This window comes from Heptranchias perlo, chromosome 13 (assembly GCF_035084215.1).
Source record: "Heptranchias perlo isolate sHepPer1 chromosome 13, sHepPer1.hap1, whole genome shotgun sequence".
NCBI lineage: Eukaryota > Metazoa > Chordata > Chondrichthyes > Hexanchiformes > Hexanchidae > Heptranchias > Heptranchias perlo.
The window spans coordinates 18,551,859-18,575,979 of record NC_090337.1 but is presented as its reverse complement, the minus strand read 5'-3'; the positions used below and the strand labels follow the sequence as shown (position 1 = coordinate 18,575,979).

The window sequence follows — 24,121 nt, the reverse complement described above, 5'->3', positions numbered from 1 at the left end:
TTAGCAGAATGAGTAATTACATTCTCTTCAGTGTAATCAAACACCATAATGTTTCACAACTCTATTTTATAAATATTTTCTAATTAGACAGCTTGCAACTGTCAGTTACCACTTACAAATTTACTTCCTAAATGTAATCTAGCATGAAACAGAAAACTCATTTATTACATTTAAGATTGTAAAACAACCTTTATGTCATAAAATTACAGGAATTTTCCTTTCTTTTTCAGAGTTACTAATGAAAAGAAAGAAGAGGGCAGTGTGGCTTTCAAGCATTCTGCTACTTCTGTCACTTCTAATCATTGCTGTTGGTATTTTCACTGCAACAAGAACAGAGAACATCAGCATCATCGGCTATGCATCTGGAATAATTGTAAGTGCAAATGATAAAATCTTACGAATGGACAACTGTAATATTCTCCATCCCCATATAAATACCCACAAACTCTCTCCGAGAACGTAGGTGATAATACCAAATGCAGTTTTGTGCATTTATGCGAATACATTTTTTGTACAATGTCCTCATTCCTCCCTCACTCCTCAGATCCAAGTTCTCCTTGTCATTTGGTAAGGTGGTGAGATCCACCCAATGGCAGTGATGACCTCCACCGATACCAACGAAACTAAGATCCAGCAACTGATGCATTTCATAACGGGTTGGGTATGAAGTTTATACTCAGCTCCTTTTCATTTTACTGCATATTCTGCACAAGGAGGCAGCTTGAGTGACAATTCTAGTCGAGACCAGGGCCAGGCTATAAAATTGTGTTCCAAGTTGAGTACAATGTTCCAGAGTTGTAGCTACCAGTAGACCCAGGTTCTCATTTGTTTATACAATAATTTCTGAATTTTTCCCTTTAGAAGAGCCATTTCTAACTCCCCTTTTATATTCTTTTCCTGGGAGGCTGGAAAGATCTATGGCCATCATAATTGTGGCTATAAATATGCTTTAATGGACTAGTTTTAGGCCTGCCAGTGTCTCCCATATAACTGAACTTAAATAAACATTGAGCTCATTTGCATGTTACATATATTCTAATTATATCTAGCTCCATTACAAACCTACATATCATGTACTGTTCTATTCAGCTGGATGTTTTCTATAGTTCTATGTGAAGTTTATCATTATGTTCAGCCTTGTCTGCTACATATCATTCTATTCAGCTCAATTTGCTCTACAATCCTACAGGCAATCTGAAATTGCTGAAACAAAATAAAAATATTGACATTAACTTTTATAGACAATCTGATTGTAAATAAAATGATGTCAAATAAAATACTGGGCTTGATTTTGCTCTGAAAATAAGGGTGAGGCTAACAGCGCTCACCGTTATTTATGTGCAAATCGGACAATAACTTCGGGTGAGCGCACATACGCTGTTAAACGCAAAAATCTGGAAGTTGCTGTCTGAGATGCAGTGCCCCTCCGTAAGCTGTGCGAAAACACTATCTCGCCATCTGGCTCCCCATTCAAATGTGCTTAACGGCGTGAAGTTCCTGTACTGACGTCATAGATACAGACTAAACTCACCACAAAATGTTAGGGCTGGTCCATTCCAGTTTAAGTACCCTTTTAAAGACTTACCACACCGTTAATACTGCCAAAAAAATCTCTCTGGTACTGAAAATTAACTTTTACAAGTGTGGAGTCTCATTCTTTCAGCTTTTAATTATTGGAGGAGATTTAAAAAAAAATTTAAACAACATTTTTAAAAACTTTTTCTTTCTCTCTCTTTTATTTCTCGCTCTTTATCCAGTCTTTTTCTTTCTCTCTCTTTCTGTACCTGATTTGACATTGAATTCACTATTCTAACTTACACCCCCTAGTTCAGACTCTGCGCTGCTCATTAATGATTCTTCAATTTGATTGGGCAAGGAGTTGCTTGCCCTGTTCAGGGTGCTGCACTATTTGGCTGTCCCACTGACAGTAACTTGCCGTGCAAAACTCCATAGAAAGTCTATGGGCAAGTGCAAATCTAACGAACGGCAGGCACTGTTCATTCGCCACTCACAGCATAATCTGGCTCAGTAATATTTAATTTTCCATATCTTTCTTAAAACTGCCCTTGGACTGGCGTCAACTCATGGGGCATGTCCTGAAACTGATATTGGCCCAGAATTTGCTGCAGCAGGGCAACAAATGGCTTCTGCCATTAGTTAGACTTGTCCTTGCCCGTTTAATCTCGATGATATTTTGCGCTGCACGTTGCTGAATGTTTGAGGTGGAAACAATGCAGCGAGGAAAACAGGGCATCTGGTATCTGAGTGAACAGGGCAAGCAACTGTGTATTTCCAGAACCGATCAGATTGAAGAATTGAGAAATTGACAGCGCAAGGACTGAGAAGGAAGTATAAATTAATGTGGGAGAATTCAGTGTCAAATCAGGTACAGAAAGAGAAATAAAGAGAGGGAAAGAAAGACTGGATTAAGGGAGAGAGAAAGGAAACGTAAAAAACATTTTTAATTAAAATCTCCAACAACAATTAAAACCTGAAGGAATGAGACTCCTTGCTTGTAATGGTTAATTTTCAGTGCCAGAGAGATTGACTAGCAGTAATTAACACTTATTACGTCGTTAAAAGAGTACAAAGACTTGAAATGACTTGACTTAACTTTCTGTGGCGAGTTTAATTCATATCTAACGTACAAATGCAGCAACTTCATGCCGTTCTATGCATTTCAACGTGAGGCAGACACCGAGATGCCGTTTTCGCGAAGCTAATGGCGGACAGCAACTTCTGGATATCTGCGTTTAACCTCGCACCTGCACTCGCCTGAAGTAGCATTTGCGCATAAATAATGGCAAGCAACATTAGCCTCACCGTTATTTTAACAGCAAATTCTGGGCCATTGTATAAAGTCTTGGCGGCACAGTGCATTGGAGCAGCATTACAAGGCATCATGAAATGGTGGGATGTTGGATTGATTCTCCAGAGTCATTATGTAAATGAAGGCCAGGAGCTCGATTTTTGGACCTCTGAGCCGGCGGGTTCGTGGCAGAGGGGCTCCGAAATCGGGGATTCCCGGGGCGGGTCCAAAGCCCGACTCCAACACGCCCACTTCCAGGTTCCCCAGTGTCGCGTTTAGATGTGTGTGCAGCCCCCGCATGCGGGACTCCTGCCGGCAATCAAAGCTGGCGGGGTCCCATTTAAACCAAATAAATAGATACTTCAGGTCGTTTGCAGACCTGATTGACATGATATTTTAGGAGGGGTGGGATTTTCAACGAAACCGAGACTGTTTCCCGTACTGGGGGAAACACTCTCAGTTGAAATGGACGTGTTGCAACCACCAGCCTGTGGCAGCTGCAAAGGTCCAAATAGACAGGTTTGGGGGGAGACCCTCACTCTTTGCAGGAGGCCACTCTGTCACCTTGGACAAAATTCGGCCTCCACCACCCTCCTCCTAACAATAAAATTCACCAACTTGGAACCTCAACCCCGGGGTCCAGACACATGTACCTACCTTGCGGACCCCCTCAAATGTACATCTCCCGGATGGGGGCCGCCATAGCTGCAGTCATGACCTCCTCGGAGGACGAACAGCATCACCAGCCTCGCCGGCCACGCCGTCCACCTCTGACACGTGGAGCTCCACAACACAGTGCTGTGACACATCCACCTGCACAGCAGGAGGGAGGGCAACTGCAGAGAGAGATGTGTTGCAGAAGGCACTACCCTCACCACAGGATCTACAGGCCGAGGCTCAGCTTCCTGGACCTCTCTGAGGAGCAGTGCACACGGAGGCTCAGAGTCAGTCGCCAGGTAGTCGCGGACATCTGCAATCTCCTTAATGACGAGCTGCTCCCAGATGGACCGAGCAGCATCTTCTTACCTGTCACTGTCAAAGTTACCACTGCCTTCAACCTCTTCGCCTCCGGATCCTTCCAGGGTGCCACCGGGGACATCACCGGGGTCTCTCAGTCGTCTGCACACAAGTGCATAAGGCAGGTCACCGACAGCTTGTTCTGCAGGGCCTCGCATGATATCAACTTCCCCATGGATGACTCAGCCAGATGGAGAGGGCAGTGGGATTCCATGCTGTGGCTGGCTTCCCACGGGTGCAGGGTGTAAACGATTGCACCTATATAGAAATACGAGCACCTCCACACGAGCCAGGACTGTTCATCAACACTCAGCTCATCTGTGACCACCGCAAGAGATTCCTTCACGTGTGCGCCAGATACCCTGGCAGCTGCCACGATTCCTTCATCCTCAGGGAGTCCAACGTCCCGCTCCTCTTCCACTCACCCAACACCCGCAAGGGCTGGCTCCTCGGAGACAAGGGATACCCCCTGCACACGTGGCTTATGACACCTCTGAGGAACCCCACCACTGAGCCACACCGTCGATATAAAGACAGCCACATCGCTACCAGGTCTACAATTGAGCAGGCTGTAGGGCTGCTCAAGATGCGCTTCAGGTGCCTTAATCGTTCTGGGGGAGCGTTTCAATATGCACCACACAGAGTGGGACACATTATAGTCGTCTGTTGTGCCCTGCACAACATGGCACAAGAGAGAGGGGTGCCGCCGGAGGAGGACCCATCCACATCTGCCACCCATATTGAGGAGAAGGAGGAGGCCGAGGAGGAGGAGGAGGAGGAACAACCCATGGGCAGAACAGCGGCTCACCTGGCTACTTGTGAGGCCAGGGAGTCACTGATATGTGAACGGTTCTCCTAACATCAGACAGTGTGAAGAGTCCAGTCCTCATCACCTGGACAGAGGAGCGGCCACACCAGCCCCCTCCCCCGCCCCCTGCACAAAACAGTGGTCCAACTACACATACACCCACTGTAGAATGACCCAGTGGGTGGCATCAAGTGTGGGTATTCATGGTGAACCTCATGAAAGGGACCTATTCCACAAGTCAGTCAAGAATGGGCAAGACATGGCAGTAGTGGTGATAATAATAAGATTTATTGTGAATGTGGAAGAAAACAAATATAAATAAAAAACATGACAAATCGTCAAACACCCTTGTGCGTCCCCTTTGTGCTCACAAAACCTTCGCCTTACGTTTACGGGAACCCCTATGTGGTGCTACCCCTGTGGCTTCAGCAGAGGTAGTGGCAGGTTGCTCTTGTCCACGCCCTGACCGATGAGATGCTTTGCGCGGACGCACTCTGGGTTTCGGTGCCCGTGAGGGCCCCTCCAAAGACTGCTCCATCTGCACCTGTGCTGGGGCAGACTCGTGCACCTGGAGAGGAGGCAGCATTGCGGGTACTGGTTGAGAGGGGGGCAACGGGTGAGGCGTGGAAGCGCTTTGAGTGGCGTCCCCACTTCCATGTCCCCTTTCACCATCATCCATCTCCTGGGCCTTCTGGCATCTCTTCTCCTATCAAGGCAAAACACAGAGAGGCGTGATTGAGTGATGGTTGCATAGTGACCCGCTGCATGCATTGGTGTGGGTGGGGTGACAGTGAGGGAGATGCATGGGAGGGTGCATGTGAGACATGGCCATGAGATTTTATGAGGATTGGGTTGCGTGGTAGTGTTCGAATGGGAACTGGGGCGGTGAGTAAGTGCAGGCAAGGTGAGGATGATGGTTGAGTGGATGTGAGGAGTGATGCGAGAGCGTTGTGGTGGCAGTGCAGAAGGAGTTGTGTGGTGGTGGAGATGATGTGGAAGACGGAGTGTGGGAGAATGCGTAAGTATACTCACTTTGGCTGACCTGGTTAGGTCATTAAAGCGCTTCCTGCACTGGACCCAGGTTCGAGAGATGTTACTGCTGCTGCTGACCTCCTCTGCCACCTCGAGCCAGACCTTCTTGGTGGCAGAGGCAGGCCACTTCCTCTCGTCCGCTGGGAAAAACATTTCCCTCCTCCTCCTCACCCCATCGTGCAGCACCTGGAGCGAGGAGTCAGAGAACCTTGGAGCAGCCTTGCTTCTCGCCTGCTCCATGCTCCTAAATTGGTTGTTTGCTGCAGGAGGAGCATTGGAGGACTGCCCCTTTAAATAGGGCTCCTCCTGCTAACAGCCTGTGATGCGGCTGCGCAGGTCTAGAACGGGAAACCCGGAAGCCAAGGTAAGTGCCTTCAATTAGGCTGCGATCGTGTGCGGAGCACCCCGAATTCACTGGGTGCATTACCCACATGCCCAGTTGACCCCCCGCTGCCAACCCGCCTCCCTCCTAAAACCCAGGCCCAGGTGTCTCCCACAAACTGAGAGGGAGAATTGTCTCCAGGTTGTCCTTATGCACCTTTAAGTAGCCAATTAAAAGCAACAATGGCAGAAGACTGTGGAGAAAATAAAAAGGGAACTTCCTGTCAAAAAAAACTTATATGATCAGTTCCATATAATGTTATTTTGAAGGATGTGGTTGTGACAAATAGGGAATTTTGGTTGAATATCTAATGTAGGCATTTGCCTACAAAACAGCAATGACTACGCTTCAAAAGTAATTAATTGGGTGTGAAGTATTTGGGACATCCTGAGGGCATGAAAGATACAATGGGCTTGATTCTCTTGGGAAATTGCAGGTGCATTGGGGGTGGAGGGGCTCCAAAAATCAGGGAAATCCCGTTTGGGTTCGGAGCCCAGCTCCAACCCGCAGACTTCCGAGTTCCCCATGGACGCATCTGGGTGCGTGCGGGCGTCCTAAATCCGGAAGTCCCACCGGCAATTAAAGCTGGCAGAATGATAGTTGAAGAGGCAAATGTACCTCATTGAGGTACTTAAGGCACTTTACTTGTGACATATTGGGCAGAGGGGCTCCAAAAATCAGGGAAATCCCGTTCGGGTTCGGAGCCCGGCTCCAACCCACCCACTTCCGGGTTCCCCAGTGACGCGCTTAGATGCGCGCGCAGCCCCCGCATGCGGAATTCCCGCCGGCAATTAAAGCCGGCGGGATCTCACTTAAGGCAATTAATGTGGTAGTTCAGGTCGTTAGCAGACCTGATTTGTAGGATATTTTAGGAGAGGTGGGATTTTCATCTCAACTGAGCGTGTTTCCCCTACTGGTAGTGTTGGCAGTGCAGAAGGAGATGTGGGGTGTGGGTGGTGATGTGGCAGATGGAGTGTAGGGGAATGAGTAAGTGTACTCACTTCGGCTGACCTACTTAGGTCATTGAAGCGCCTCCTGCACTGTATGCAGGTGTGCGATATGTTGGTGGTGCTGGTGACCTCCTCTGCCACCTCAAGCCAGGCCTTCGTGGTGGCAGAGGCAGGCCACTTCCTCCCGCCCGCCGGGGAGAAGATCTCTGTCCTCCCCCTCCTCCTCACCCCATCCAGTAGGACCTGGAGTGAGGCATCATTAAACCTGGGAGCAGCCTTCCCCCTGGGCTGCTCCATGCTGTAATTTTGGCTCCTTTCTGCAGCATCAGTCAGTGGAGGACTGCCCCTTTAAATAGGGCTCCTCCAGCTGACAGCCTATGATGCGGGTGCGCAGTCCGCCCGCTGCGCAGCTTTCCAGCGCGAAACCCGGAAGCCAAGATAAGTGACTTCAATTAGGCTGCGATTGCGTGTGGAGCACCCCGAATTCACTGGGCGCGTTACCCACACACCCAGTCGACCCCCCGCTACCAATCCGCTCCCTTCTAATATCGAATCCATTAGGTAGTAAGAATGATTTTTAACCCCCCTGGGCGGCTTTTCCATGGCTTCTGAAGGGCCGGATCAGGCAAAAAGAAACAAAATAAATTACATAAAAAACCATCGCAGGAAGTTAAAACACAAAATCAACCTACCTTTCCACCCTGCTCCAATGTCCGATGTATCCCTCTCCGATCTCCCCCTCTTTCACCCCCCCCGATCACCCCCTCTTCATCCCCCCCGATCGCCCCCTCTTCACCCCCCCCGATGTATCCCTCTCCGATCTCCCCCTCTTTCACCCCCCCGGATCACCCCCTCTTCATCCCCCCCGATCGCCCCCACTTCACCCCCCCCCCGATGTCCTCCCGATCGCCCCCTCTTCACCCCCCTCCCCCGCTGCCAACCCGCCACCATTTCAAAATTGAGCCCTTTATAAATGCAAGTTCTTTCTTTCTTTAGTAAGAAAGTCTAATGCCCTGAAATGCCGCAACTTCAGTGAGAGATCAGCGGAGCCCCTGATGAAAAGGTACAGTTGGCCATTTTTTAGCCATTTATGCCATTTCTCTGAGGGTTCCATTGGTCTCCTACTAAAGTTACCCAAGGTGACCAGGAGAACAGGCATGATATTTTTGCATATATTTTTATATAGGAGCCTGGCAGTCACTTTAAATATAAGTTACTATTAGCTGCTTTCCCAGGCTGCAGAAAATGTACATGATGACCTGGAATGCAAAAGGCCATTTCAAAGGCCATTGATATGTGAATGTTTGCTGCTTTCATTGTCCTTGGATGAGCAAATGTATCTGTTTGATAGCCAGCTCTATTTGAGTTTGAGGGATACATTTTTAATTTCCTTTGTTCCAGTCAATTTTTAGATTTAGAAGGTATATCTCAACTGATTTGCCCCAATTCAGGAGTCCCTCTGAAGCCATAAGAGAGAGATAGGCAGGATACTCAATGGAAGGTTAGCACAGAACCAACACGTAAGTTATGGTAACAGACCTTGTTTCAGGTCCAGTTTTACATTGAGTTTTAGTGCAGATAATATAACTGTTAATTTCGATACACCGAGGAGAAATAGTTAAGTCTGTATATATTACTATAGAACTTACTGCTTGACATTGCTACTGTTCACTTATCTATGTACTATTTAATTAATTTGATTTGTAGCTTATAACCTAAGCTACATCAAGGAGATCACACAGGGGCATATGATATATCTAATAAGCCAAGTACAGTGACAAGTGTTTTTGTTTGACCCCTGGGCTCTCTACATGTACCTAGATATTGGGTCGTTAAAGGCACTTTCTGATTCATAGGGAGCAAGAACTTGCTTATGAATAATGATAATTATTCATAGTGTTATATTCTTCGTACTGGTGTACGAAGGAGGAGTTCCGTTTCATAGGACACTGGCACCAATACTGGGACAGGAAGAAGCTGTACCGTTGGGATGGGCTTCACCTGATCCGGAATGGGACCAGTGTCCGAGCGAAAAGGATAAATAGGGCTGTGGATAGGACTTTAAACTAGTAAGACTGGGGGAGGGATCTGAAGAAGAGAACATAAGTCTGAAGAAAAAGAAATAGGAAATTAGAGTAAAGGTCAGACCAAGGTAAGGAATAAGGATGACATAAACAGTCTGGGAACAAATACAGTTATGGAACATAAGTGTAAAATGACTGTTAAAAACAAAGGGAGTGGAACAATTACGAAAAACAAATTAAATTGCCTGTACAGCAACATGCACAGCATCTGAAACAATACAGGGGAGCTGGAGGCAATCATTCATAGAGAGGAGCCAGGTGTGATAGGGATAATTGAAACATGGTTACATAAGGAACAGGACAGGCAGTTAAATATTGAAGGATGTAATGCATTTAGAAAGGATAGGGAAGGAAGACGAGGAGGGCTGTGGATGGGGATGGGGTAGCTGTACTAATTAGAGACAATGTAATGGCAATAGAACAAAGGGACATAAGTAACATTAAGATAGAAACAGAATCCATATGGATTGAGACAAATGATAAGAAGGGATCGATCACATTAATAGGTATATTCTACAGACCATCTAATAGTGGAAGGGAAGTGGAGGAAGAAATATGTAGACAGATCTATGAAATGAGTAAAAAACATCGAATAATAATCATGGGAGATTTCAACTACCCCCCAAATGAACTGGCACGATGAGGTAGGGAAAGGGGAAAGGGTGTACAGGACTCCTTTCTTACTCAGTATGTGAGAAGCCCAACAAGAGAGGAATCACTGCTGGATCTAGTAATGGGCAATGAACCAGAGCAGATAAGAGAAGCATACGGGAAAGGCAATAGCGATCATAACATAATAAGGCTTAAAATAATGATTGAAAAGAATATAAGTAAGACAAGGACCAAAGTAATAGATTGGAAAAAAGTTAATTTTGAGAGGATAAGAGTGGAACTAGGGAAGGTAAACTGGAAAAAATCGACAGTCAAAGAGATAGAACAGCAATGGATAATATTCAAAACTGTGATCAATAGAGTTTAGGAAAAATATATTCCTCTAAAAAACAAGAACACACTAGCCAGTGATGAAACACCATGGAAGAATAAAGAGATAAGGGTAAAGTTGAAACTAAAGAAAAAGGCATACATAGACAATAAAGGAGAGGATGACAAAAGGGAATATGAAGAGGTTAGGAAAGAAGTCAAAAGAAAAATTAAGAAAACAAAGAGGAAATACAAGATTTAATTAATCAAGGAATATAAAAAGAAACAGTAAAGTATTCTACAGACACATAAACAACAAAAGAAAAATCAGAATAAGGATCGAACCACTAAGGGATGCACAAGATAAACTCACAGATAACGACAGCGAAATGGCAGAAATATTGAATAGTTACTTTGCCTCTGTATTTACCAGGGTCACTAACAAGGTGGGTAGGACATTAGAAGACGAGGTTGAAAAAGATATTAAAACATTTAAGATAGAAAGGAGGGAGATAACTGATAAACTAATCAAACTAAGGGAGGATAAGACCTCTGGTCTGGATGGATTGCATCCGTGCATATTGAAAGAAGTTAGAGAGGAGATAGCAGATTACGTACATATAATAATTCACTAGAAAAGGGAAAAGTGCCAGAGGATTGGTGGACAGCTAATGTGATTCCTATATTTAAAAAGGGAGCGAGAACAAATCCAGAGAACTATAACCAGTTAACTTAATGTTGGTGGTAGGAAAGATAATGGAATCTTTACTCAAAGATATAATAGAAATACATCTAGAGAATGAAAATATAATAAAGAATAGTCAGTACAGATTTCAGAAGGGTAAGTCATGCTTGACCAACCTTATTGAATTCTTTGAAGAGTAGACAAGGATAATGTAGTAGATGTAATATATTTGGATTTTCAAAAGGCCTTCAATAAAGTACCACATTGTAGACTCATACTAAGGTCAGAGCATGTGGAGTCAGGGGCCATGTAGCAGAATGGATAGCAAGCTGGCTACAAAACAGAAAACAGAGAGTAGGGGTTAAAGGTAGTTACTTAGACTGGCAAAAGGTGGGAAGTAGTGTAGCACAGGGATCAGTGCTGAGACCGTTGTTGTTCACAGTTTACATTAATGATTTGGATTCGGGAATTGGAAGCACAATTTCAAAATTTGAAGATGACACGAAATTGGGGTGTAGTTCATACAAAGGAAGAATGTGTCAAAATGCAAGAGACATTAATAAACTTGCAGAATGGCCAAGTAATTGTCAAATGAATTTCAATATAGATAAGAGTGAGATGGTGCATTTTGGTAGGAAGAATAAGGAGGCCACATACTGCTTGGATAATAAGAGTCTCAATGGGGATAGAGGAGCAAAGGGATCTAGGGGTACAGATATACAATCACTAAAAGTGGCGACGTGGGTTAATAAGGCCATAAAAAAAGGCAAATCAAGTACTTGGGTTCATTTCTAGAGCAATAGAATTGAAAAGCAAAGAAGTTATGTTAAACTTGCATAGAACCTTGGTTAGACCACACTTGGAGTATTGTGCACAGTTCTGGTCTCCATATTATAGAAAGGATATAGAGGCATTGGAGAGACTGCAAAAATGATTCACAAGTATGATACCAAAACAGAGAGGATATTCCTGTCAGGAAAGGCTGAACAGGCTGAGGCTGTTTTTTCTAGAAAAGGGAAGGCCGAGGGGTGACCTGATGGAGATCTTTAAGATAATGATAGGGTAGATGCAGAGAAAATGTTTCCACTTGTAGGGGAGTCCGAAACTAGAGGTCATAAATATGAAAGAGTTGCTAATAAATCCATTAGGGAATTCAGGAGAAACTTTTTTACCCAAAGAATATGGAATGCGCTACCACGGAGTAGTTGAGGCAAATAGCATAGATGCATTTAAGGGGAAGCTAGATAAGCACATGAGGGAGAAAGGAATAAAAGGGCATCCTGATAGGGTTAGTTGAAGTAGGGAGGGAAGAGGCTTGTGTGGAGCATAAACGCCAGCATAGACCAGTTGGGCCGAATGGCCAGTTTCTGTGCTGTGGTTTTAATGTAACTCAATGTATAATCTTTGCTGGAATTAGTTCCAAATGTTTTCTTGTACCATCCTCTTCCAAAATCTAATATATGTCAGCTCAGAGTTCTGTTCTGTCTTAAATCATAAGAATATTTTTAACAGAAATTTGTAGATATGCCAGTATTTTAACAATTGGCTACTGTGCTAATTTGCTGGAAAGCATGTCTGTGGGATTATGGGGCAGGAATAGATGAAGTTGTATGTTGCTTCCAAAAGAAAATGTGTCATCTACATTTATGGTGATTGTTGAAGGTCAAGACAAGATAATTTGATTTGTGTTGTGCAACAAATGGTACTAGATGTTCAGTCCACTCAAGTGACAGGAATAATTAATATTGAACACTAGGCTGAGAGTGGGCTATACTTATATCTGTGGTATTTGCAAATGTTCCAGGCCTTTGAAGGATCATTTTCTGTGATATCTGACTCATTAGGGTCTGCCAGTTCACCTGGAGGTGAATTGCTGGAATCAGGTATCTAAGAGGTCGTCCTGCTACCGTTGAAACCAAATTTGATTGACAGGTTTATCACTTCAAGAAATGTTTTGCAGTGGGCCAACTTTGATAATTATGAGCAATATCTGACTATCTTCTTTTGTCCCAGCCTGGATCAAAGGGATGTAGAACTTTGGCTTGAAATTAGTTCCAAATGCTTTCCTGTATCCTCCTTCCAAAATCTAGTATGTGTCCGATCAGAGTTCTCTCCTGTCTCACTGAGATTTGTGTCCTGTGTTTGACAGCTCCCTTCTCCCTGTCTAACTATATAAGCCGGAGGCAATGGAAAGTCCTTGGATATGGAAGTTGAACCAGAGGGCCATCATGACTTTCCGTGCATGAGTGTTTTGGGGCAGGGAAGTCTGTGTCCCCATCTAATGAAGGATAACGGGATCCTGACACCACTCCCTGATATGGGAGCAAAACCTGACCTGAGGAGATTGACCTCATGTGTCTGCATTGCCAATCAATGTAGCAGAACTCCAGCCAATAACTGGACTGAGTATCTAGTTTACCGTGGTGTCACAAAACTATTATCTGTCACCTGCCCAGCGCTGTAGCACCGCCCTGGCATGAGACTGTGGTAATCTTGTCCATAAATTCAGTCCATGGACTTCCATCCTGGGCTCCTCGCAATGTGCTTCATCCATGCCTACTAATTCTCTCATTGAGGCAATCTTCACCAGCGGACAATGGTCTGTACAGAAGAGAGAGTGAGACAGGCTATCGCACAGAGCTTCTCTCACTATAATCCACTCTATGTGGAGATTTCTCAGTTGTCACACAATCTGGACATCTTATGGCACCACTAGACCTGTGGCCATGGGCAAGTGGTGACAGTTACAGGTGTAGGATATCACTGGGAGTACTGAGCCACAAATTTACACACAGGCAACTCAAGAGTGATGATCATTTGACGTTGATCTCGGAACAACACTGTCGTTCATCTCCTCCTCCAATGACGGAACAGCCCTGTTCTCCCCAGCTGGGAAAGGGGGAGAAAAAGATCCCTAAAAATTGCTCACTCCATCTTGAGTCTGGCCTGCTTTGGCCAGTTGGCCATCCAATCACGCAGTCATAAATAAAACAACAATGGCGCTTGCAAAAAGCCTTGCCCCCTGGAATGTTCATTCGCTACTCGACAACATCAATGGCCTCAGTCAACATAGCTGCTCTCAGTGAGACCCGGTTCCCTGACAACCGTCAGTTCAAGGAGATTGGTGCTGGCTACACCTTCTACTGCATCGGCAAGCTGCAAGTTAAACATCGCCCTTTCTAGCATAGGCTTTGCTATCTGCACAGATTTAATGTACAAGCTACAAGCCATACCAAAAGGCATCAATGACAGTCTGATGGTTCTTCGCATCCCCCTCTACATGATAACATCATTAGTACCTACGCATCAACCATGGCCAGTACCAATGACATCAAAGAGCAGTTCCATGGAGATTTCTCCAACATCATCAGATCAATACCAAGAAGTGACAAACTACTAATCCTCGGAGATTTCAATGCTCAGATCTGCTGCACTCACACCTCATAGTAAAAGGTAATTTGATGCCAGGGAGTTGGCAGCGAGAACTCCAGTGGCACAGTCCTCCTGGTCACCTGCATGAATCATCAGCTAGCCATCACCAACACCATGTTTCAACAAGCCAACAAGTACAAGACCACCTGAATGCATCCTCGTTGTGGCCACTGGCACTTGATTGACAATGTTATTGTGCGCCAGCGTGACATTCAAGATGTTATGATCATTCATGTAATGCGTAGTGCTAGTTGCTGGTCTGATCACTGGATGGTGAAGAACACTATAAGATAGACTAGGTAACTTAACCAGTCGGCCTAACACTGGGACTGAGTAAGCTTCTAGAGGCCGTAATATGGGATAAAATTAATACTACATCTAGAAACACATGGATTAATTAAAGACAGTCAACATGGATTTGTAAAAGGCAAGTTGTGTTTGACAAGTTTAATTTATCTCTTTGGGAAAATAACAGAATGTATTGATAAAGGAAATGCAGTGATTGTATGGATTTTCAAAAAGCATTTGATAAGCTGTTTGCTAAGAGGTAAATAGAGAAAAACTGTTTGCATTTTTAGTGAGTCAGTAACTAGAGGGCGTAAATTTAAGATCAACACCAAAGGAATGAAAAGAGAGGTTAGGAAAAATAAATATGCAGAGGATTGGTAGAACATGGAAGGCATTGTGAGATTTGGGTTTTCAGGAAGATTTTGAAGGCAGGGAGAGAAATAACATCAAAAAGTGGTTTTGGAAGGGGTGGGGGCATTGTGGCTGAAATCTCCATTGGCGCAGTAGAGGGAGCAGAAAAGAAACATTACTCCAGAATCAGAGGGGTGGCTGATGTGGGCTCGGTTGTACAGCTAGATAAGATGGATCAAGATCTTGGAGGGGTTTAAGTCATTGTACAGATACGTTGCTTTTTCCTGTGTTTAATTTGTGATTTTGAAAGAAATCCCATTGACTTCTACTTGATTCACAGATTGAATTATTTCTGCTTTAAGTCCAACATCGACAGGACAATGTAAACAGAACTCAAGGTTCATGCCTGGAGCACAACTTATTCTAATGGATGTGCATACTGGTGGGATGGTTAAAACAGCTGAATATTTACATCGCCTAGCCTAGTATTAAAAAATGTATCATGAAGGTAGTTATTAAGATTCATTAGGTTGTGAATAATGTAACTCACAGAATAATTTTCATTTTCTTCCATAGCTCGCCTTTGGATCATTTCTTGGACTGCTGGGACTCTGTCTGGATGAAAACCGGAAACAACTGGTAAGGTATTTTAATAGCCTGGATGATAACAAATAGTGTGTACTGCAGGTCATCGTGATACTGGAGCAGTACCACATTCAAACACATAAACTAATGTGACACAGGCTTTCCCATAGTCAGTTGCTTTGGAAAAATGATGTGTTCTTCATAAAATGAACTATGTTCGCCTGTTAAATATTTATCAAATATTATAATTACTTTAACCAACAATGACTATTATTTTTTGATCCTCCCCATTCCATACACGCATATGTACAAGTATGTATATGTGTACATACTGGTCAGATTTCTTGACAGAAGGAATAGTTCTTACTCTATTCCTATTGAAAAATGTTCATGTAATTTCCTAAGCCCTGGGCAAATTAGTTTTCTAATGTGTCCCAGATTTAAGATTAGCATCTGCTTGGTTGGAACTTGATGTGTACTCAGTGTAGCTTTAAGACTTTGGTCATAATCCTGTAATTTCCATTTGACTGATCAGATTGCTGACGCTGCAGAAATAACATAATGGGGTAACTTTTTGTCTTCACAGCCCCAGTGGTAATCTGGCAGAACAGATCACCCACCCATTAGAGAACCCACCCAATTTTCATTCCACTGAAATCTATAAGAGGTGGCCAATCTGCTCTGCCAGATTAAATTCCAGTGGTGAAGATGAAAATTTATCCTAGTGTTTTGTGAATTAAATATTTGGGTAGTTGTGCGAACACTGTTTACATAATCTAAGGGGAGAACAAGCTATAAAAGCAGCAGCTGTATGACTGGTGTAGGTCTTGTAAATAAATTGTGTACGTATCTTGAGTGAATGGTGTACATTTTGTTTACGATATATGTGCAAGGTGCTACCAGTGTTGATGTGGTGTTTACTGTACATACTTACAGCCAAATGGCTTGTTTAGCTTATAGCCTATGATTCTAAAACTAATATGAAAAGAAATACATTGGGGACCAAATACACCATGTTAATGCAAGGTCTATATTATACTTTGAACATTAATCACCTACAGATTATTTCTTGATATACATGTGTTAATGACATTAATTAGATGCCTCAAAGAAGAGGTGGGTTCAAAATGCTATTGGGCACGGAGATGGGACAATTAGGGTACCAGAGGGAAGAACTTCAGTGGGATGAATTACCTTTTCTCATCCTTTGACTTTTCTTACGTTCTTAATATGGAGATGAGCAAAGTGAGTGAAGCCAAACGAGGCAATTTTCACGTGGAGTGTAAAATGAGCAGGCAGAAGGTGGGCCATGCGCAATGCCCACCCAGAGGAATCAGTGTGGGATTCGGGGTCCTAGTCATAATGTGGTCGGCAAGCTCTTCAATGGGCAGTTCATCGATCTGCAGATGGGAAAACAGGCCAGGTGGCCAAACGTGAAGGGCCAGTAGCAGCACCTTAGGAGAGGAGTAGAAGTGTCAGGAGTGAAAGGAGGCACCACTTTAAAGCAATAGCCAACATTTTTGCAGAACCTACAGCAGCGTGGACATTAATTGTGGAAGCCTTTAAGGCTCAAAAAACCACAAGCGACTGCATTTAGAATGTGTGCCAAACTTGCATCCACTTTTACCTGACTGCAGCTGAGGATCCCTTTAGTAGATGCTGAAAATGGCTGGCCCCCTTGTTTGGTGGGCGGGGGCGACAGCCAGCAATAACCATGCAGTTGGAAATGAAAATAATGTTGGGTGTCATAACTATGTCATTTGACCCCAATTAGTAGAGATTCATGAGGTCCCGCCTGTTTTCGGTGGGAGCACTGGATACCTGGATTGAGGTCCCACCGAAAATTGGCATGGGGGAGTGCAGTGGCAAATTGGTGCTTCCGTTGCACACGGTACTTTTATCATGCCACTGACCTATTTTGGAGCGCAAACAGGACGGCAGGGACATGAAAATCACTCCCAAAGTCATTTACTGATAATTAGAATAACCACAGTAGAATTGTACTCAGCTGTTCTGGCAACCCAGCAGTCTATTAGCTTTTTAAATTCTTTCACCACATTGCTTGGATTTTGATAGTGATGAGTCTAGTATTAATCCTTGGTCCCTTTCCAAGCGACCCTGTGCTAATTCAAATATATTCATTGTACACTTATGAGACCGAGTTTTGTGACCAACATCCACTACTTTACATTTCTTACGAATAAGGGCCCCATCTGATTGGCCGACTCCTCTGAAACCTTGACTTCTTCACAAGTCTCAAAGCCAAGAAGAAAATTGGTACAACAAGACCCACAGAGCAGCCACCCATCGTCGTCCCACATTGCAAGCTCACTGTAGAGGCTGTGGAAAGAAAATGTATTCCATGAGATTGACAAGACAGTAGGCACTTCCTAAGGCCAATTTCCTTCTGCTGTATGATCGGGGAATGCTTATTGCCTCGGTACAAAACAGGAGGAAGGGGTGGAGACCTGTAACATTTTCCTCTAGCTTCTTTGCGTTACCTTTGTATTTCCGAGGCATCTCCGGACAGCGGGTTGAATACTTGTGCCTGGAGCAATCACACATATTGAAAATCCATGCAAATAAGGCAGGATTGACCTCACCCCATGCCTTCTGTCTCATTTTCCTGGGTCTCTTGCAAGTGGGCCTTGGTTCTTGCACCCAGCCCCTCAGATTGGAGGGTCTGAGAGGGACAGCCAGCAAAGACATGGAGAGACCAAAAAAGGTAAGTTTCTTCTTTTTAGCTGCAGCGCCTAAAATCTTTGGCCTCGAGGCCTTCTGGTTGCTGTTTTTGCACATCAACCAGAAGGCCCCGCTACCGGTGGCCATTACCACTGCAGCAGGTCTCTCAACCCAGAAATACAGGTGGATGCACTGCACCTGACCTTCTGCCCAGGTAAGGGCAGTGGAGAGGAAAGTTTAATTTGGCGTCAAGTGTGGGTGGAGAAGTTGAGCAGATTTTAGATCCTCCTCCCTTTGTAAAGTAGCTTGTGGAAATCCCTTCAGCTGAGGCATCCTTTTCCAAGCTTTCTCTTCCCCGAGCTGTGCCATTTAAATATTGCATGGCTCCAGTTTCTTCTTCCATGTGTTCCTCTTTATGTTCATGCTCCTCCTCCTGAGGCAAGGCTACAGCACTTTCTTCCAAGAAATCAGTAGGGGTTTGAGATATGGACGCGCCATCTGGGTAAATATTAAAGTATGGTTTCTGCCAGCTGCGTATTTTTGTTTGTGTGATTTTCTTAATAGAGCAAATTGTCTCGTTTTCAGCTCTGCATGTTTTCAAGTAGAACTGTACATATTTAATTTAGAACATTCTCAAAGGATCTGTAAATTTTACGTTAAGTTTGTTTATACCATTTACGGCCAAGAGTTTTTCAAGTCAGTGCTGTGACAGCTGGTTGGGGCTGTTGGTGATCTGGGGTTTGCAGCAATGTTTATTATCATCACTTTGAAAATGGTATCACTGTCAGTAACTATGAATTGCTGTCTTTAACTGAACCAATGAAGTTATAGTGTACAAGTTAGACAACAGCCATGTTACACCATCCAACTGCATCTTCTGGTAACTTTGTGTCTTTTTATTTAGAACTTATGGCAGTTTTTGCACAAAAAAGATTTTTTTTTCTCATGGCTTAAGTCAAGACTGTTTGAATGGTTAAATAATAGGCCCAGAATTTCCTTGTTATCTTCAGCAGTTCCGCCATTATTACGCTCTTACTGGGCCAAAAACCATCGGGGAAATTTGCATTCAGTGCGGTACAATGCATATGCGCTGTTAATATGCTAAACATGAATTACACTTATCTTTTGTGGGGCTTATTGGCATAGGTGTGCCACTCACCTGGTGGCACTGTGCCAGGGAATTTATTACCTTTATGTCATTATTGCACTCTTGGAAAAGTTAGACCATATATATACATAGGGGTACAGTAGCATAGTGGTTATGTTACTGGACTAGTAATCCAGAGGCCTGGATTAGTAATTCAGAGTCATGAGTTCAAATCCCGCCACGGCAGCTGGGGAATTTTAATTCAATTAATTAAATAAAATCTGGAATTAAAAAAAACGAGTATCAGTAACAGTGGCCATGAAACTACTGGATTGTCGTAAAAACCCATCTGGTTCACAAATGCCCTTTAGGGAAGGAAACCTGCCCTCCTTACCCGGTTTGGCCGATATCTGACTTCAGACCCACAGCAATGTGGTTGATTCTTAATTGCCCTCTGAAATGGCCTAGCAAGCCACTCAGTTGTACAATCTCGCTAAAAAAAAGTCATAATAATAAAACCGGACAGACCACCCGGCATCGGACCACTAGGCACCGGACACGACAAAGGCAAACCAAGCCCAGTCGACCCTGCAAAGTCCTCCTCACTAACATCTGGGGACGTGCCAAAATTGGGAGAGCTGTCCCACAGACTAGTCAAGCAACAGCCCGACATAGCCAGACTCACAGAATCATACCTTTCAGCCAACGTCCCAGACTCTTCCATCACCATCCCTGGGTATGTCCTGTCCACAAAAAGCAGAACAACCCAGCATTAACCCAGCATCAAAGCTGAAGGTCAGGCTAGGATGTGTGGCCCAACTAAGAGTTCTATATACAAATGCACGGAGTATAAGGAATAAATTAAATGAACTACAGGTTCAAATTCAAATTGGAGGGTATAACATGATAGCTATTACTGAGACTTGGCTGCAGGATGGTCAGGATTGGGAACTAATTATACCAGGTTATAAGGTCTACAGGAGAGATAGGGAAAATGGAAGAGGGGGAGGACTAGCTTTAATGATTAGAGATGAAATCACTTCAATGATAAAGGGGGATATAACGAGAGGTAAGCAGCCAACAGAGACCTTATGGGTTGAATTGAGAAATAGGAAAGGATCTAAGACTATAGTGGGAGTTGTGTATAGGACCCCTGGCAGCAGCTCTGAAGTGCTAGATTGTATAAATGCAGAGATTAGACAAGCATGTAAGAAAGGCATAGTGGTCTTAATGGGGGACTTTAACCTTCACATAGATTGGGAAAGGCAGACTAGCAACTGTCAGAAAGGTAGTGAATTTCTTGAGTGCGTCCAGGATAGTTTTCTGCAGCAGTATGACCAAGAGGCAACAAGGGGGTAAGCAATACTAGATTTAGTAATGAGTAATGAACCAGATTTAGTTAACGGCTTAACTGTGCGTGAACATCTATCCAATAGTGATCATAACATGATCAAGTTCAATGTGGTGTTTGAAAGGGAAAAAAGTGAATCAGCTGCTAAGATTCTAGACTTGGGCAAGGCCGACTTCAATGGGATGAGACAGAGACTGTCCAATGTAAACTGGGCAAATCTGTTAATGGGTAAAATGACTGATGATCAGTGGGAAATGTTTAAAGAAACATTTAACGTTATACAGAATCGGTTTATACCCCTGAGGGGCAAGAACTCTACTTGCCAAAAGAAACAGCCATGGACAACTAAAGAGGTAAGGGACAGTATAAGACATAAGGAAAGGGCATACAAAAAGGCAAAAAATGGCACAGATCCTTGCGAATGGGAAAGATACAAAGATCAACAAAGGGTCACAAAACAGATAGTAAGGGCTACAAAAAGAGAGTATGAAAAGAAACTCGCAAGGGATATCAAAACCAATACGAAGAACTTTTACAGTTATATTAGGAAAAAGAGGGTGGTCAGGAGCAGTGTTGGCCCCTTAAAAACTGAAAGTGGGGATATTGTCATTGACAATGGGGAAATGGCAGACATGTTGAACAATTACTTTGTGTCAGTATTTAGAGTCGAAAAAGAGGATAGCATGCCGGAAATCCCAAGAAAACTTATATTGAATCGGGGACAGAGACTCGGTAAAATTAATATAAGTCAACAGTAATGAAGAAAATAATAGCACTAAAGAGTGACAAATCCCCAGGACCAGATGGTTTCCATCCCAGGGTTTTAAAGGAAGTAGGTGAGCACATTGCGGATGCCCTAACTATAATCTTTCAAAGTTCTCTAGATTCAGGAACTGTCCCTCTAGATTGGAAAATTGCACATGTCACTCCGCTTTTTAAGAAAGGAAAGAGAGGGAAACCGGGGAATTGTAGACCAGTTCGCCTAACATCTGTTGTGGGGAAAATGCTGGAGTCTATAATTAAGGATAGGGTGACTGAACACCTCGAGAATTTTCAGTTAATCAGAGAGAGCCAGCATGGATTTGTGAAAGGTAGGTCGTGCCTGACAAACCTGATTGAATTTTTTGAAGAGGTGACTAAAGTAGTGGACAGGGGAATGTCAATGGATGTTATTTATATGGACTTCCAGAAGGCATTTGATAAGGTCCCACATAAGAGACTGTTAACTAAGATAGAAGCCCAGGGAATCGAGGGAAAAGTACGAACTTGGTTAGGAAGTTGGCCGAGCGAAAGGCGACAGAGAGTAGGGATAATGGGAAGGTACTCACATTGGCAGGATGTGACTAGTGGAGTCCCAGAGGAATCTGTCTTGGGGCCTCAATTATTCGCAATATTTATTAACGACTTAGATGAAGGCATAGAAAGTCTCATATCTAAGTTTGCCGATGACACAAAGATTGGTGGCATTGTAAGCAGTGAAGATGGAAACATAAAATTACAAAGCACTATTGATAGATTAGGTGAATGGGCAAAACTGTGGCAAATGGAATTCAATGTAGACAAAAGTGAGGTCATCCACTTTGGATCAAAAAAGGATAGAACAGGGTACTTTCTAAATGGTAAAAAGTTAAAAACTGTGGATGTCCAAAGGGACTTCGGGGTTCAGGTACAAAGATCATTGAAGTGTCATGAACAGGTGCAGAAAATAATCAAGGTGGCAAATGGAATGCTGTCCTTTATATCTAGAGGACTAGAGTACAAGGGGGCAGAAGTTTTGCTGCATCTATACAAAACCCTGGTTAGAACACACCTGGAGTACTGTGAGCAGTTCTGGGCACCGCACCTTCAGAAGGACATATTGGCCTTCAGGGAGTGCAGCGTCGGTTTACTGGAATGATACCCGGACTTCAAGGGTAAGTTACGAGGAGAGATTACACAAATTGGGGTTGTATTCTCTAGAGTTTAGAAGGTTAAGGGGTGATCTGATCGAAGTTTATAAGATATTAAGAGGAACAGATAGGTTGGATAGAGAGAAACTATTTCTGCTGATTGGGGATTCTAGTACTAGGGGGCACAGTCTAAAAATTAGAGCCAGACCTTTCAGGAGCGAGATTAGAAAACATTTCTACACACAAAGGGTTGTAGAAGTTTGGAACTCTCTTCCGCAAACAGCAATTGATGCTAGCTCAATTGCTAAATTTAAATCTGAGATAGATAGCTTTTTGGTAACCAAAGGTATTAAGGGTTATGGGCCAAAGGCAGGTATATGGAGTTAGATCACAGATCAGCCATGATCTTATCAAATGGCGGAGCAGGCACGAGTGGCTGAATGGCCTACTCCTGTTCCTATGTTCCTAAAAGCAATACAAGTGTTATCATGCTCAGTTACTCAGGCAATCACTTAGCATAGTCAAGTCAGACTTGATCTTATTTGCATAGGACGTGGAAAGATTACTATTATATAGTAAATAAAATATTATGAACATGTTAACATATCTGAAAATCTTTTACCCAACCAATTGGAGAAAGTTTGTACAAGCAGGGTGATTTTTGGCACTTAACATTTATAAGTTGACATTCTTTAAGTGCTTGTGACTTGTTTAAATACCTCTAAAGGAGCTAGTCTTTATTAAAAGTACGTTTGACAATCTTTTGTTGCTTTATGGAAACACACAGCACAATGACGTAAATAACTTTGAAATGCAGCATCGGTTCACTTGTGCATGATGTCATCACGATGAAAATGATGCACAGACCTGGCTCGCATTCCTCCCCAGAGAAGATAAAAATTTCCCATACACTTTTTCACATGACAGACTACAATGCCTGTTTAAATCAACATCTTGATGTAGTAATAGGGGAATATCTGGACTCTATGTAGTGAGGAGTTTTCTGCAGTATTGGAACTAGAAAACCAGGGTTCACGTTTATCAGTTAAGGCCATAATGAGCAAAATGTAACTGGAGGAGGAGCTTTATTATATTGTAAAGGATATAAAGGCAAATATAAAGGAATGAGGGCGGAATTGGCTAAAGTGGACTGGGTAAACAGATTCGATGGTATGATGGTGGATAAGCAGTGGCAAACATTTAAAAAGATATTTTATGACTCACAACAAAAATATATCCCTGTGAGGAGGAAAGACTCCACAAAAAGGGTGAACCAACCATGGCTAACTAAGGAAGTAAAGGATTGTATCAAGTTAAAAGAAAAACCATACAACATGGCAAAGATTACTGGTAAGCCCGAAGATTGGGAAAACTTTAAAAACCAGCAAAGGATGACTAAAAGAATAATAAAGAGGGAGAAAATAAATTATGAGAGTAAACTAGCAAGAAATATAAAAATTGACAGTGAAAGCTTCGACAAGTATATAAAAAGGAAGAGGGTAGCTAAAGTAAACATTGGTCCCTTAGAGGATGAGACTGGGGAAATAATAATGGAAAACACGGAAATGGCAGAGGAATTGAACAGATATCTTGTATCTGTCTTCACAGTAGAAAACACTAATAACATTTCAATAATAGTATAAAATCAAGGGGCAAAGGGGAGGGAGGAACTAAAAACAATCACTATCACTAGAGAAAAAGTACTAGGTAAACTAATGGGTCTAAAGGCTGACAAGTCCCCTGGACCTGATGGCTTGCATCCGAGGGT

The 24,121-nt window shown here is 43.4% G+C and overlaps 1 protein-coding gene across 1 annotated transcript in view; it reads left to right on the top strand.

Moving 5' to 3' along the window:
- LOC137331752 (transmembrane protein 255B) overlaps positions 1-24,121 on the top strand; it is a 70,834-nt gene that overhangs the window by 11,134 nt on the left and 35,579 nt on the right. The window contains exons 2-3 of the mRNA XM_067995735.1: positions 210-373; positions 15,336-15,398. Coding sequence (XP_067851836.1) covers positions 210-373; positions 15,336-15,398 — 227 coding nt within the window. The remainder of the gene's footprint in view (positions 1-209; positions 374-15,335; positions 15,399-24,121) is intronic.